This window comes from Oratosquilla oratoria, chromosome 6, assembly GCF_046742065.1.
Source record: "Oratosquilla oratoria isolate Oo_2021 chromosome 6, ASM4674206v1, whole genome shotgun sequence".
In the NCBI taxonomy this organism is placed as follows: Eukaryota; Metazoa; Arthropoda; class Malacostraca; order Stomatopoda; family Squillidae; genus Oratosquilla; species Oratosquilla oratoria.
The window spans coordinates 67,740,416-67,754,379 of NC_134782.1; the positions used below are offsets into that span (position 1 = coordinate 67,740,416).

General features: G+C 38.5%; 1 protein-coding gene across 16 annotated transcripts in view; it reads right to left on the bottom strand.

The window, feature by feature from the left end:
• tmod (tropomodulin) overlaps positions 1–13,019 on the bottom strand; it is a 134,583-nt gene extending 121,564 nt beyond the window's left edge. For 9 of the 16 annotated variants that reach the window (XR_012966506.1, XR_012966505.1, XR_012966504.1 and 6 more), the window contains exons 1-2: positions 13,002–13,018; positions 10,012–10,173 (exon numbers count right to left, since the gene is read on the bottom strand). Coding sequence is in view for 9 of the 16 variants with exons in the window: in XM_076187154.1 (XP_076043269.1) it covers positions 10,012–10,083 (72 nt within the window). In the remaining 7 variants the exon portion in view is untranslated. Of the gene's footprint in view, positions 1–10,011; positions 10,174–13,001 lie in introns of all 16 variants that reach the window. The other 7 variants (XR_012966502.1, XR_012966500.1, XR_012966501.1 and 4 more) reach the window with 2 other exon arrangements.
• Between the last annotated feature and the right edge of the window lie 945 nt (positions 13,020–13,964).

A 13,964-nucleotide genomic window follows, 5' to 3' on the forward strand; every position in this document is an offset into this window, starting at 1 on the left:
AGCTTGTTAATGATATCAAAAGATCGCGCAATCAGTCCTAGAATCTTTTGATGTCAAATGATCGCGCAATCAGTCCTAGAATCTTTTGATGCCAAAAGATCGCGCAATCAGTCCTAGAATCTTATTTGCTTTCTCAGAGGCTGAAATACACTGCTTGGATGATTTGAGATCGTTACTGATAATTACGCCGAGATCCTTTTCACTATCCACTTTTGTTAACGAATTTCCAAATAACTTGTAATCGTGCTTACTATTATTTTTACATGTACGACTTAACTGTAGTGGCTTATTAACACTGGAAGTCGTTTCTGTTATCTTTGAACAAGGGGTTGTGTGTTAAGTTGACCAAAGGTTGACCAAAGGTCGGTGTGTATACGAATAATAGCCGTCGATCACCTGTACAGCACGTGATTCAAGACTGGTGAATGAATCACACAAACGCGTACACATAAGTAACACAGCATTTGTGAGGGAGTATATGGATTTATGATACAGCTATGTTGGCAGATGAATTTACAGTACACAAATGGTTTATGGTAAATATTTGAGAGGGAGATAATCTGGACTGCCGTTGGCCTTTGGCGAAACGCCATCACCATTCTATGACGTAAAGACGTTGCCAATCTCTCCACTTTATAACATTTTTTTTATTGTTTTCCTCTCTTGGTTTGGACCTTCACAGTCAGACTTGGCACATAAACAGAGGCACTCTAATTAGGAAGGCGAATTCACAGATGCCAGATATCTTGTCATGCAACAGAAGGAAAATAAAGCACTTTGAAGATTTTGGTCAGAGAGTTCTCCTAAAGTCACCCCTTAACACCGACAGCAACGAAATAAAAAGAATAAAAAAGAATGTATTTCTATATCTTCCTCTTGGTATATAACCAGCTGTGCTCAGCACCTGGGAATAAATTGATGCTTTAATTAGAAATGATTCAGAGAAACTGTACTGACGTAGAGCAATACGGGGAAATTTATCTCTACATTTGAAGTCAGTTAGTTCCTCCGCTCTGGGCTATTTTTGAACTTGTCTGAAGCGCCGAGTCTTCCCATACTCTGTCGTCGACGACGTTGCCAGATGGACGAGAATGAATGCATTACCTCAAGCAAATAAATTGAATCACCAATTTGTCCTGTAGAAATATTTGTTTATAAGTATATGTAACACGGCAATATGATATAAAAATCACTCTTGTTCGTGGCAAACGATTTTATGTACCTGAAATGGTAATGACGACAACCATAGAATATATATCAACCGTTGCAGCCAGTATTCAACTACAGACAAATGGCGAATATGTTCTCTTTATTCTTACTAACGCCAGGCTAGATAAGAATTATCTTGGAAAGACAACATCAGTAATCAGCCGAATCCACAATGCCTCCGAAATACACACACACACACACACACACACACACACACACACACGGCTCGGTGGCGGATTGGTAAAGCACTGGCATCACAAGCCAGAGAACCGGGGTTTGATTCCCCGGTCGGGCGGAGATAAGTTGGGTTTGTCTCCTTTCACGTGTAGCCCCTGTTCACCTAGCAGCGAGTAGGTACGGGACGTTAGTCAAGGAGTTGTGACCTTGCTGTCCCGGTGTGTGGTGTGTGAGTGGTCTCAGACCTACCCAGAGATCGGCTAATAAGGAGCTCTGAGCTCACTGCCGTAGGGTGGTGTCTGGCTGTCTCGACAGAGACTGCAGCAGATCCGAGGTGAATACACCAATCTCATGGAACTCGAACGTAATGTAAACAAGAGCAGGTATCGGAGACCGTAGGGCACTCCGATGGAGTCAAGCAAAGATTTAAGGTTAGAATGTTTAAGGAAATACGGATATACATTTATTTTCTAATTATTAATATTATTATTATTATCATTATTAGTATTTGGTACTGCGCGACTATGGTCCTTAAGGGTCATTTACCCCCCCCCCCCCCCAAAAAAAAAAAAAAAAAAAAAAAAATATATATATATATATATATATATACATACATGCCACATGCGGTACAGAGGGCTCATTAGAAGTTTAGAGTAGACGTAGAATTCCTTTCTGAGTTAAGAGATTTTGCGTTCACTTTCTAGCAATACCTATTCTAGCTTTTCCCAGACTTGGTGAGACATTAGAGTCTCAAAATTTAACGACGAAAGGTTAAGAATAATAATAAAGATAAAAGATAATTAAATAAAATAAGTAAAACAAAATAATAATAAAATAAAGATAAATAAAATTGTCTATAATGAGACGAGACGTAAGGTGAAAATAGATAAATACACAAATAAACAAATAATAAATCAGTAATGAAATACAATGCAACAATCATACTGATAAGAGACCTTTTGGTCCATAACAAACAAGCGAATACATAAACTGATAAGTGAGGGACTTGACAGCACATGGCGTTCATGTTTCTTTCACACGTATCGACTTTTGGCCGTGTGCCGTTCACGACACGACGTCGGACTCTGAAATAACCATGGGTGTCTTTGCACGCTTTCGACGTAACGAGCACAACGTGTGAAAACGTCGATAGAAAACCATGGCGATTTGGAAACACGACGTCGTGTCGTGGACGGAGCACGGCGAAAATTCGATACGTGTGAAACGAGCCTCAGTGAGAAAGTTCAGGGACTACATTTTTGTTGTATTACTGAACACAACTACTGTATCGGGAATACAATAATTGTATTCATTGTATCTGTGATTCAAAATTGAGATTCATTTGATTTTTTTTTGCAAAATCATAGATTCAAATATCTAATGAATGATGTTAGATATATTTAGAAACACACTGGTGACGAAATTTCTTGATAAATAAAAAAAATTCCGAGCTTTTAAGGCATGGTATTTTTTTTACTATATATATATATATATATATACATATATATATATATATATATACATATATGTATATATATACATATATATATATGTATACACACACACACACACACACATATATATATATATATATATACATATATATACATACATGTATATATATATATAATATGTATATATATATATATAATATGTATATATATACATATATGTATATATATACACACACATATATATATACATACATGTATATGTATATATATATAATATATATATATATATACATACGAGTATATATTTCTTATATGCACACAAGAAAAAACAGTAGTTATTTTGTGTATATTTGTGTACATACAAAAATATGTAAGCTAGTGATTCACCATGGTCTTGGATCACGTGTTGGACTCGTGATCGACAGCTATTTTCCTCCCGAAAGGGAGCTCAAACCTCGTATAGGACTGCTCTATAGGTAATGCAGTGACCTTACACGCACACGCGCACACCCAACTCCCCGCCCACGAGAATTGAAGTAACAACCCGCAGCGTAGCGATACTGAAATTATTTCAGCCTTGGGCGGGATTCGAACCCGGACCTCCGTAGTGACAGCTAGGAACTGTGTGTGTGTGTGTGTGTATGTGCTTTCGTACAAGCGCTTGCTTGCCTGCAAGCGACTGAGTGCGAGGGCATCTTGCAGAGACAAATATAGACATACGACTTACCCTCTCCTCCTCCTCCTCCCACTCCTCCTCCGTTCCCAGTACACTTACCTCTATATTCTACCGCTGAGCCCCACGTGGAGCTGAATAAAATTCGGGGGACTGTAGGTTGGATTAATCAGAATAAAATATACATCATAGGTCATCCCAAGGATTTTTCTTTTTTTAGCAAATGCTACCATGATTTTTTTCAGATGATATCCTTCCTTGGGTTTACACACAAGCCATTAATAATAATATTAATAGTTAACCTAAACTGGAGTGATAAAGTTAACCAACGACACTTAATAAAATCATAAGTCGTCACCATGCATAACAGTATTCAATACACCTCTCATGTCTCCACCAACGAAGAAGGGACCCGACGAGCAATTCATTCTAGCTCCCGTCAGGCGATTTTATTGAGCCTAAAGTCTGATGGTTTCAGGAACACCTTGATTAATAATGAAGAATATTATTATTATTATTATTATTATTATTATCATTATCATTATTATTATTATTATTATTATTATTATTATTATTATTAAATTTATTCTTAAGTGAGAATTTTAATGAAATTGGGAGTAACAGACCCGTAGACTTAAATTGACAATTCTATGTGATTCACCAGCATTGTCTTGGATCAGGTGTTGGACTCGTGATCGACAGTTATTTCCGTCACGGAGGAGAGATCGAAGCTCATATATATGACCGATTCATGGGTAATGCTGTGACCTTACACGCACACACATCCAACTCCCCGCCCACGAGAGTTGGAGTAACGACTTCCGGCGCAGCAATACTGAAATCATTTCAGCCCTGGGCGGGATTCGAACTTGGACCGTCGTAGTGGTGGCCGCGAACGCTGCCACTGCGCCATGAGTGTGTGTGTGTTTGTGTATGTACGTATGTGTGCGTATGTATATGTATGTGTGTCTGTGTATGTGTACGTGTGTATATATGTATGTGCGTGTGTGTGTGTGTACGTGTAGTCAGCGTCTGCCTTGGAGGTATTGTATACACAAACCTCCTAAATTAGACCAGCAGCGAGAAGCAGTTGGCACGCTTGCCTTATATACAATTTGCACTGTTGGTAAGACTGCTTCGCGAGGGTTTCTTCCCCGCTGATAATTAATTTCATTTTTACGTGATGTTTTGATACATTTTAAGGAATAATTCAATTCATCATGAGGCGAAAAATTATGACAACCATTCCGAGTTCTTTAGGAACTGGTATACATGCCAGAAACTTTCGGATAAGTTGGTACGACTGATCTTCATGGATAGTGAAAACAAATGTCAGTTTGCGACACCAGTTATTACAAAAAATCCTCATAAGTAAGATAATACTGCCTTCTTGATGCCGGTGCTGGTAACAGACCAAAAATCCGTTAATTTTTTGAATTTTGAACTGTTCACTTCAAAATGTCGTCGAATGTAAGACGGTTTTATGATCTCAGTAGTGCAGTAGTCGAATATAAACATTATGACAGTAATAGTATTTATTTTTTTTATAAGTTTCTCATTTCTCTTTTTGTTTATTTCGCTTACATTTATGCCTTTGTTTTTTGGCTAACTCCCTTGTAAGGGGTGAAGGCCGTTGGTATATTTAAATTTCGAACCCTGGCACCAGCGAAGTTGAACCAAGGGCATGCTTCATTAAATTCCACGACACAAAGTCTTCTGTAAGGGGCACCGTCCTAGCCTCCCAAAAGGGCAGAGTTTGTGACATTCAATCATATCACAAATGTGATAAATTTAGCGTATTGTTGTAAAGTCATTATAAGTATACATAAAAGAAATGATGATGATGATAATGATGATGATGATGATGATGATGTCATGAAGGCGGAGATAATAAATGGTGATGAATGGGAAGAGGAAAGGGAAGAAGAGGAGGAAGAGAGGAGAATGATGAATAAGGCGAAGAGAGTGAGATAAGTTTTGGGGACTGTTGTCGATCCAGTTGATCTTCCCGTTTTCTTTTTATTGGGCAACATATTATTGGGCAACATATTTCTAGTTTCTAACATCATTCAAAGTATCTATTTTCACTATTTCAGATTTTATTTCTTTTAATAAGAATTTTGGAGATTTTGTCGTGATAATGAATATTCCCCAAATTAAGAACAGGCTAAATATTTCTACACAACCTGTAAATCAATAAAACACTGAAAATATTTAACATCCACTAACCACCACTAAATTTTGGAAACCTTAGTGAACGAGTTGCACTAGAAAATCTAGAGCTTCAGAATATCGGGGTTACATCCTCTAGAATACAAATAATGTGAGCCTCACCACGTTCTTGGATCACATGTTGGACTCGTGATGGACAAGTATTACCCTTCCGGATGTAAACTCAGAGCTTATATTTGGACCGATCTATGGATAAATGTGGTGACCTTACACACACAAACACACACACACACACACACACACACACACACACACACACACACACACACACACACACACACACACACACACACACACAACCCCTTGCCCACCAGAATTGGGGTGCTGGCTCACAGTGCAACGATGCTGAAATATTCAGCCCTCGGCGGTGGTTGAACTCGGATCTCAGAATCAGCAGTCGAGCGTTGTGCCACCACACCAACGAGCCTTGTGTGTGTGTGTGTGCGTGTGTACTGAAGTCAGTGATTCACATAGCCATTCTTTGCTAGCACGGACATTCTTTACCATCCCACCCACACACGGACAAATGAGCTGAAACCCACAGTTTCTCGTCTCTCGGCTATGTTGGGCGATCAACACCCTAGGATTATGCAGTACTGGTCTTACGAATCCAACTAAGACGCAAGTGGTTTGCCTTACTGTTCCAAAGTCGTCTGAACCACAGATCGATGATCAAGAATGTAGTCATATAATCAATATTCTGAAAAGCGAGTATACACAATACGTATGTATATAGTTGGTATATAATACATAAATACGCACACATACACTTTATATATATATTTATATATATATATATATATATATATACATATATATACAGATACATACATATATATATATATATATATTATATATATGTATATATATATACATTTATATACATATATATATATATGTATATATATACATATATATATATACATATATATATACATATATATATATATATATATATATATGTGTGTGTGTGTGTGTGTGTGTGTGTGTGTGTGTGTGTGTGTGTGTGTGTGTGTGTGTGTGTGTGTGCGTATGTGTGTTTTTGTGTGTGTGCGTGTATGTATTTGGGATTGTACTTAACATCATTTTAGCCATTCCACTGTTTTCATGAAAACTTTGGTAGATATTGACTCATCATATAGTCACAAAAGCTGTACCAATTAATCAAATAGAAAAACATATCTCCTAGTGCTACAACGAATTAGCAACACACAAAAGAAGTCGTTATCTTGATATAAACTAGAAGTCTAACTAGTGCTAAAACATTTAATCTAGTACCGTACATGACAGGAAAACTGAAGCCAGGTTAGTGCGTGGAAGCAAAGCTGTTAAAAAAGTCTGAAAGGGGCTTTCAGGCTGCGGAGATCCCGAGCCGGACCAGGCGTTGAAACGCCTGAGCTACCCAACATCGCCAGGGATGGACAGACCTCGTTAGTTTACTTCGCCGATAGCGCCGCCAGAGGCGTGACGGTTGCCCAGCGTGAAACCCGAGGTGTGGATTATCTCAGACACTTCAGGCCAGGAATCTGAGAACGAGAAGTACGTCTACTTCTCTCCGTGTGTCTTAGTTCGAGTCTTGGTGTTCGAAGATCGTGGTGGATACGTAGAAGGACGATGGGTCTTTTGGAGTCAAAAACTTCCTGAAGGAGAAGCATGAGGACTTCTTGCCCGATGACCTCACTCCTCATCACCCACTTTCCGTGGGGAAAGGGGGAGTGTTTTCTCAACTAAATAAAATCACATGGCGGCAGCTAGAATAATCAGAGATGACGACCGAATATGTATAGATTTTATGAACACCGCTAGGCAATGTCAATCACCTTGAAGGGAATCTTCAACCTTTTGAAGGGCTTTAAACTCTTTTGTTTTATTCTTAACCCATGGTCATTCTTTTTCAACTCTCAGAATTACTATATGTGACTTTTTCGTGACGGTTTGCTAATTTCCTGATGTACTATTTTGAAAAACTGGACACGGAGAGGAAAAGCAGGTTTTCATCCATGAAAAATACACGTTGAACTGAAGTCATCCTCACAGTTCCAGTCACGTGGGCTTCGAAGACATCTTGACGAAATGAAGTAGTATTCTTTGTATTTCTAGTGTTTCGTCTCCACTTGATCTTAATTCACATGGTACTAGGCCAAATACCAACATATAATAAAATGGTGTGTGTGTGTGTGTGTGTGTGTGTGTGTGTGTGTAAGTGTGTGTATGCACATGAATGTATATGTTCACATACACTCATGTTTGTGCCGATATGTCCAATGTATGCACTGATATATACGCCTATTTGTTAGCACTTATATATATATATATATGTATATATATATATATATATATATATATATATATATATATATATATATATATAATATATATATATATATATATATATATATATGGCGTAAGTGGAGTAGGAAACACAGGTGTCTTAGTCTTGAGTTTATTCCTGACTATTTTCGCAGGTATGCTTTTTCAAAAAAGCATATCTGCGAAAATAGTCAGGAATAAACTCAAGACTAAGACTCCTGTGTTTCCTACGCCAACCTGTCAGACTGTCTCAACATATATATATAACATCTCAACTATCTTCAAGGTATTTCCTGAGGGGTGTTATCACACCGGGCTATTTTTCCTCCCACATCCTACCTCCAAGTTCCATTTGAATAATAAGAATATAACTTTGTTTACAGAAATTTAGACTTCTCAAAGAACATCTTAAAAGTATGTCTAGGTTTACAATCCCTTATTCATCATTCAGCTTTGCTCTATATGGCGGAAAGACAATTTGATATTTGCAGATTGGAAAAATGAAATATTGTAACTGAAGTCGTTTTTACTCGAAAGAATTTTCAACGGATGGCGCTGGTGAAGCCCGTGGAAGCCCAGTGTGATAGCCCCATAAGCAGGCATAATGTCGAAATTGCTCGTGGTTGGTGAAGGGTTAGGTTTTGACAAGGAAAGAAAATAATAAAGGAAATAAATACAAATAAGATAAATAAATATAATATAACACTTCCATATAAACATAACAGAAAATAAACTTATAAATCCCTCAATGTCACTCAGCTTCGTTTTTTGGTATTTGTCTCCACCGACATAAAGGTCTTCATTACGTCATGTCGTCTCCATTTTCTGTCCCTGTTGCTGGACGACAATGCACTTAGCCCTGGTCATGAAACCGTCAATATAATGTGTATATATATATGTATTTATGTATGTATATATATATATATATATATATATATATATATATATATATATATATATATATATATATATATATATATTACTCATATCTTTTGCAACTTGTGTTCTTCCTCATTTCAACTCCCTTCCTACCCCACTTTTTCTTCATTTCTCCTCTAATAATCTTCTCCATTCGTTTTCCCCTCTTTTATCGTCTCTCTCTCTCTCACACATCCTTCTTCTTCCATCCTGACTTCGGTCTTCCTCGCTTTCTCTTCTCCTCCACATTTACCTCACTCTCCGCATCTGTCCTCTATCCTCCCGCACAACCCCATTTAATGCTATATCCTCTCCTAAATATATAAATAAAAATAACTTCATTCGGAGTATCCCTTTTACAGGTGCAACTAGGTGAATAATTATATAAATACATACATATATATGGAACCATATACACACAAGTGCACACGTAATGTAACGTACCTGCCTACATATATACATACACAAAAGTGTGTATGTATGTGTGTGATTCACCATGGTCTTGGATCACGTCTAAGATTCGTGATCGATAGCTATTATCCTCCCGAAAGAGATCTCAGAGTTCATATATGGACCGATCTATGGGTAATGCTGTGACCTTACACGCACATACACATACACCCACATAATTCCTTGCCCACCAGAGTTGGAGTGCCGGCTCGCAATGGAGCGATGCTATTTTTTTCCAGCCTTGGGTGGGAATCTTACTTGGATCGCTGAATCCAATATCCAACCGGTGTGTGTGTGTGTGTGTGTGTGTGTGTGTGTGTGTGTGTGTGTGTGTGTGTGTGTGTGTGTGTGTGTGTGTGTGTGTGTGTGTGTGTGTGTGCATGTGTACATGTTTCGTGATAGGGAGTTATACACATTTACTAAACTCACTAATCCTTTCTCAACTGAGAGCTTCTTACAAACTTAAGATTCTATTCAGCTGCAATCAAAAGAGTTAAAGCTTAATCTTTCCGGGATATGCAGCGGGATAAAGCAACGAGGGGGAGGGGGGTTGTCTTTTTTTTTTTTTCAAAAATGTTGACTACTTACCATACCCGAAGTCTTGGTCGTAATCCTGGTCACTTTCCGTGACACTGTCCGTTGTGTAATTTCCATCTCCATCTTGAACGGTTTTTATTTTACTTTTCTATCTTTCGTTTTATCCCTTCAACAGCCACAGAAATATCCTTAAAGATGCTCGAAAAAGTTCCTCTGTGTGTTAGATCACCGTTAAGATGTTTTGCGATAGAAAGGTAGAGCAAACGCAGACACAAATACCGCGCGGGAATAAACACAGAAGTTGCGGGCGTTTGAGAAAGAATGAAAATATGTTTATAAAAATGTTCACAGATAAAGAAATGCGAAAAATATGGACGAAATACTATTTAGAAATTTAGGAACATATACTTTTAATTGTACACTGCATTGGAAAGGGTTTTTATAGTTTAATTCTCTTGCTCATCATCACACAGACTGTTTTGTGTTACATGATTATTTCAAGTTCATTCGAATTCTTACTTTTGAGACTGAACAAACAAGACTGAGAGAACTAAAATGTCTCACAAGTGATTTTCAAAAAATAAAACAACATCGGAGAGATCGTAACAGAGTCTGTAACGACGACAAAATCACTGTCTCTACTTTAGAGATAAAAAAAGGTCATTACAAGTCTTCTTCACGCAGTCAACACAAGACCAGAATTTGGTTAGATGCTATCACCTCTATAACATTCCTCAAATCAATTAAGGATGATCACAGGATTGAAAAGAAAAAATGCAAAATACGAATATTATATCGTTTTCAGTTGAATAAGGAATGATCACATTTAGCATTGTTGTGAAAATAGACCACCGCGTCTAGGTTTCGATAAGAACTTATAAAACTATTCCTTTCCTTTGCATATCTTTTAAGCGTCATTCTCTGGCGACAGAGCTGGACAAGGCCTCTCTTATCAATTATCAATTCAACATAATCTTTTATGGAACCCAAAAGTTTGTTCATAAATCCCAGTGTGTGTCTGTATTGGTGTAAAAGAGAGAGGGATATATATATATATATATATATATATATATATATATATATATATATATATATATATATATATATATAATATATAGATAGATAAAGACACAGATGGATAGAAAGATATGAAGATGGACAGGTAGGCAGAGGTAGAAGACAGATCAATAGATGAATAGACAGAATTAAGTGGACAGATGAAGATAAGTATATTTCTAGATAAGTACAGACAAATAGACGAGTATGTAGGTAGATATAAAGTAGGTAAGCTGATAGATATAGATAGGTAGATATTCTAATAGACAACATCAGATGAAAATACAGGAAGACGGACAAATATTGGTAGATAAATAAAAAGATAGAAGAAATAGATAGATAGAAGGTATATTGTTATAGTCAGATAGATACATAGATATATTAATATGCATATATGAAGGTAGATAGACTGATAAATGGGGATAGAGAGGGCGAGAGAGAGAGAGATAAAAAGAGAGAGAGATAGAGATAGAGAGAGAGAGAGAGAGAGAGAGAGAGAGAGAGAGAGGAGAGATAAAATATATTTCTATATAATTTCTCTACAGCGGCACAACAAAATTTAAACCAAATCGTAGATAAGTTCTTAGAGACACACTATATTCTAACATTGTTCACCAGCTAAGAAGAACATTAGTGATAGAACAAAGCTGTTATGAGTTGTTCTGCTTACACGCCAGTACATTATGGTTAAAAGATTTAGAGCAAATTGAGTGGTCACGGAAAGAAACTGACTCAAGCTTCATTACTCAAAACTATTACCAAATCAATAATAGTAAAGTGTTGATGATAGCAGATAAAGTATATTCTTTTAGCGACAGGATAGTCTACAAGGTAGAATAGTTCTTTACTACTGCGAGAAAAAGTGTGAAAGGAATTTTTGAAAATCAACTTTAGTGTACATACGTGAACGTATCACTCGGTCAAATACCAGGCATAATTCGCGCTACGTTCTATATTCTCTACGTTCTAAAGAGCAAATGAACGTAGGGGTTGACACACTTGTTAACAAGCAATCTGTCCAAGCACCACTAATGTGTACCACACTAGATTATGGTCACTAATTGCTGGGCATGTGGGTAATTCACTGTCTAGGATCGCAGTCCATAAACACTACAGGTATCCTGCAAATGTGGATGTAAAAACACTTTTGAATGAAGTATTGTGAGATGGTGGATGTAAAAATGTTGGAAATGTTCTACACACTTTCGTTCACGGCTTTTGATTCAATGGAGTTTCTTGGGTCAAGTACTTTTCTTATCGTTCACTGTGTCGTTGGATGTCACTCATGTGGGGTGTGAGATGTGGGAGGCACTGTAGATGTTCCTGTGTGTAGTGCCGCGTTTTATCTAATTTAGTTTGACAGGAATGACATCCTGAGTAGCTCTCAACGAATTGACACAGTGACAACGTCCACCAAGAATGCCATTTGATGCGCACTATCGCTTTTCATTGGGATGTTAACTTTGTCTTGTTATGCTCAGAATTTTTAACACGTGTTCTCAGCATCGAAGATCTTTTGTTCCTGACCAGGGATGACTCTATTCCAGCCAGTCAGGGGAGGGACTTCAACACACTCTCTCTTCTCTCTCTCACTCTCTTTCTCTCGCTCTCTAAGTGTTTATGTACATCGTATAGCGTCCTGTTGTGTACTGTATGAAGCGTTCTTCAGGTCTGTAGATGGGTTTCTTCGGTTTGTGTCTGCGTGTGTGCAAATAATCCCGTTAACAGGTCCATCCAGCTCTGGAGGTTTCGCCTGAAGAAGACTCCTACACGTCACCGGAACTCTGCGCAACAGAGGAGGACTCTCCTCCAGAAGAGACCCCGGATTCCGATTCGCAGCCTTCAGGAATTAAAAAAAAAGAAAGAAAAAAAAAGATTTCAAGTTCCGCGTTATTTCGTATGACGCGAGACGACCGCGTCTCGGTTTTACGCGTTTTATCGCGGGAGGGGGAAGGGGAGTCGGTGTAAAGGGCGACTTTGTCTACGGGAGCGACACGACGACGAGCACGGGAGAGACAAGAGCGCTACTTCCAACAGCTCTGACCTCTGCAAGTTATATGCTGTTTCTGGGTCCGACACCGAACCAACACTCCGCCTACCGGGTTCCCCCTCCCCCTTTCCCCCCAAAGTCCCCCTCACCCCACTCTCGTCTTCGCCACCCCTACACCCCCTCCACGCACCGCGTTCCTCGACACCCTCCTCCCCTTCCTCCACAGAACCTCTTCTCCCACAATGCAGTGGAACCGGAGTTCGAAGTTCGTCAAAAGTTCCTTTAACAGTCCTTCGGTATCCTTTATGCTTTTAGATGGTGGCAGAGGATACGATTGAAGGTCTGGCAAATATTTCAATATACTGCATTGTATCAGACATGGAATCTCATTAATCAAATCACATTTCAAGTCGAATAGAGACTTCCCCCTTATTCCTGCCACAAGACTCATTCATCCTACCATTCTGTTACCTTAGCTTACCCTAACCCTACTCTTACCTCACTCTATCCTAACACTATTTTTACCTCATCCTACTCTTACCTGACTTTACCCTACTCTTACCTTATCCTTCCCTACGCTTACATTTCCCTACTACTACCTTACTCTAACCTTACCTTTCCCTTACTCTAACCTTGCCTTAACCCTGGATACGTTTGCATAGTTCCGATTTTTCAAGGTTCAAGGGCAAATGTAAACAATAGATGTCCACCTCCAGCTCAACCTTCTCCTCACAGTGACCCTCAAGTTCTAACTTGAGAGTCAGAGTTCTTCCTCAAGTCCTCCTCCTCCTCCACCTCTGTGAGATTCCTCAACCTTCCCCCAAGACAACTTCACCAGTACTAGTCTCTATACCCCCCACTAATTAGTCTCTCCCCCACCTCCATCTCCCCTCCTCACCCTCCTCCCTCAATCTTCCCTTTTCAATCCCATTCTTCCTAATTTTGTGTACACAATAGT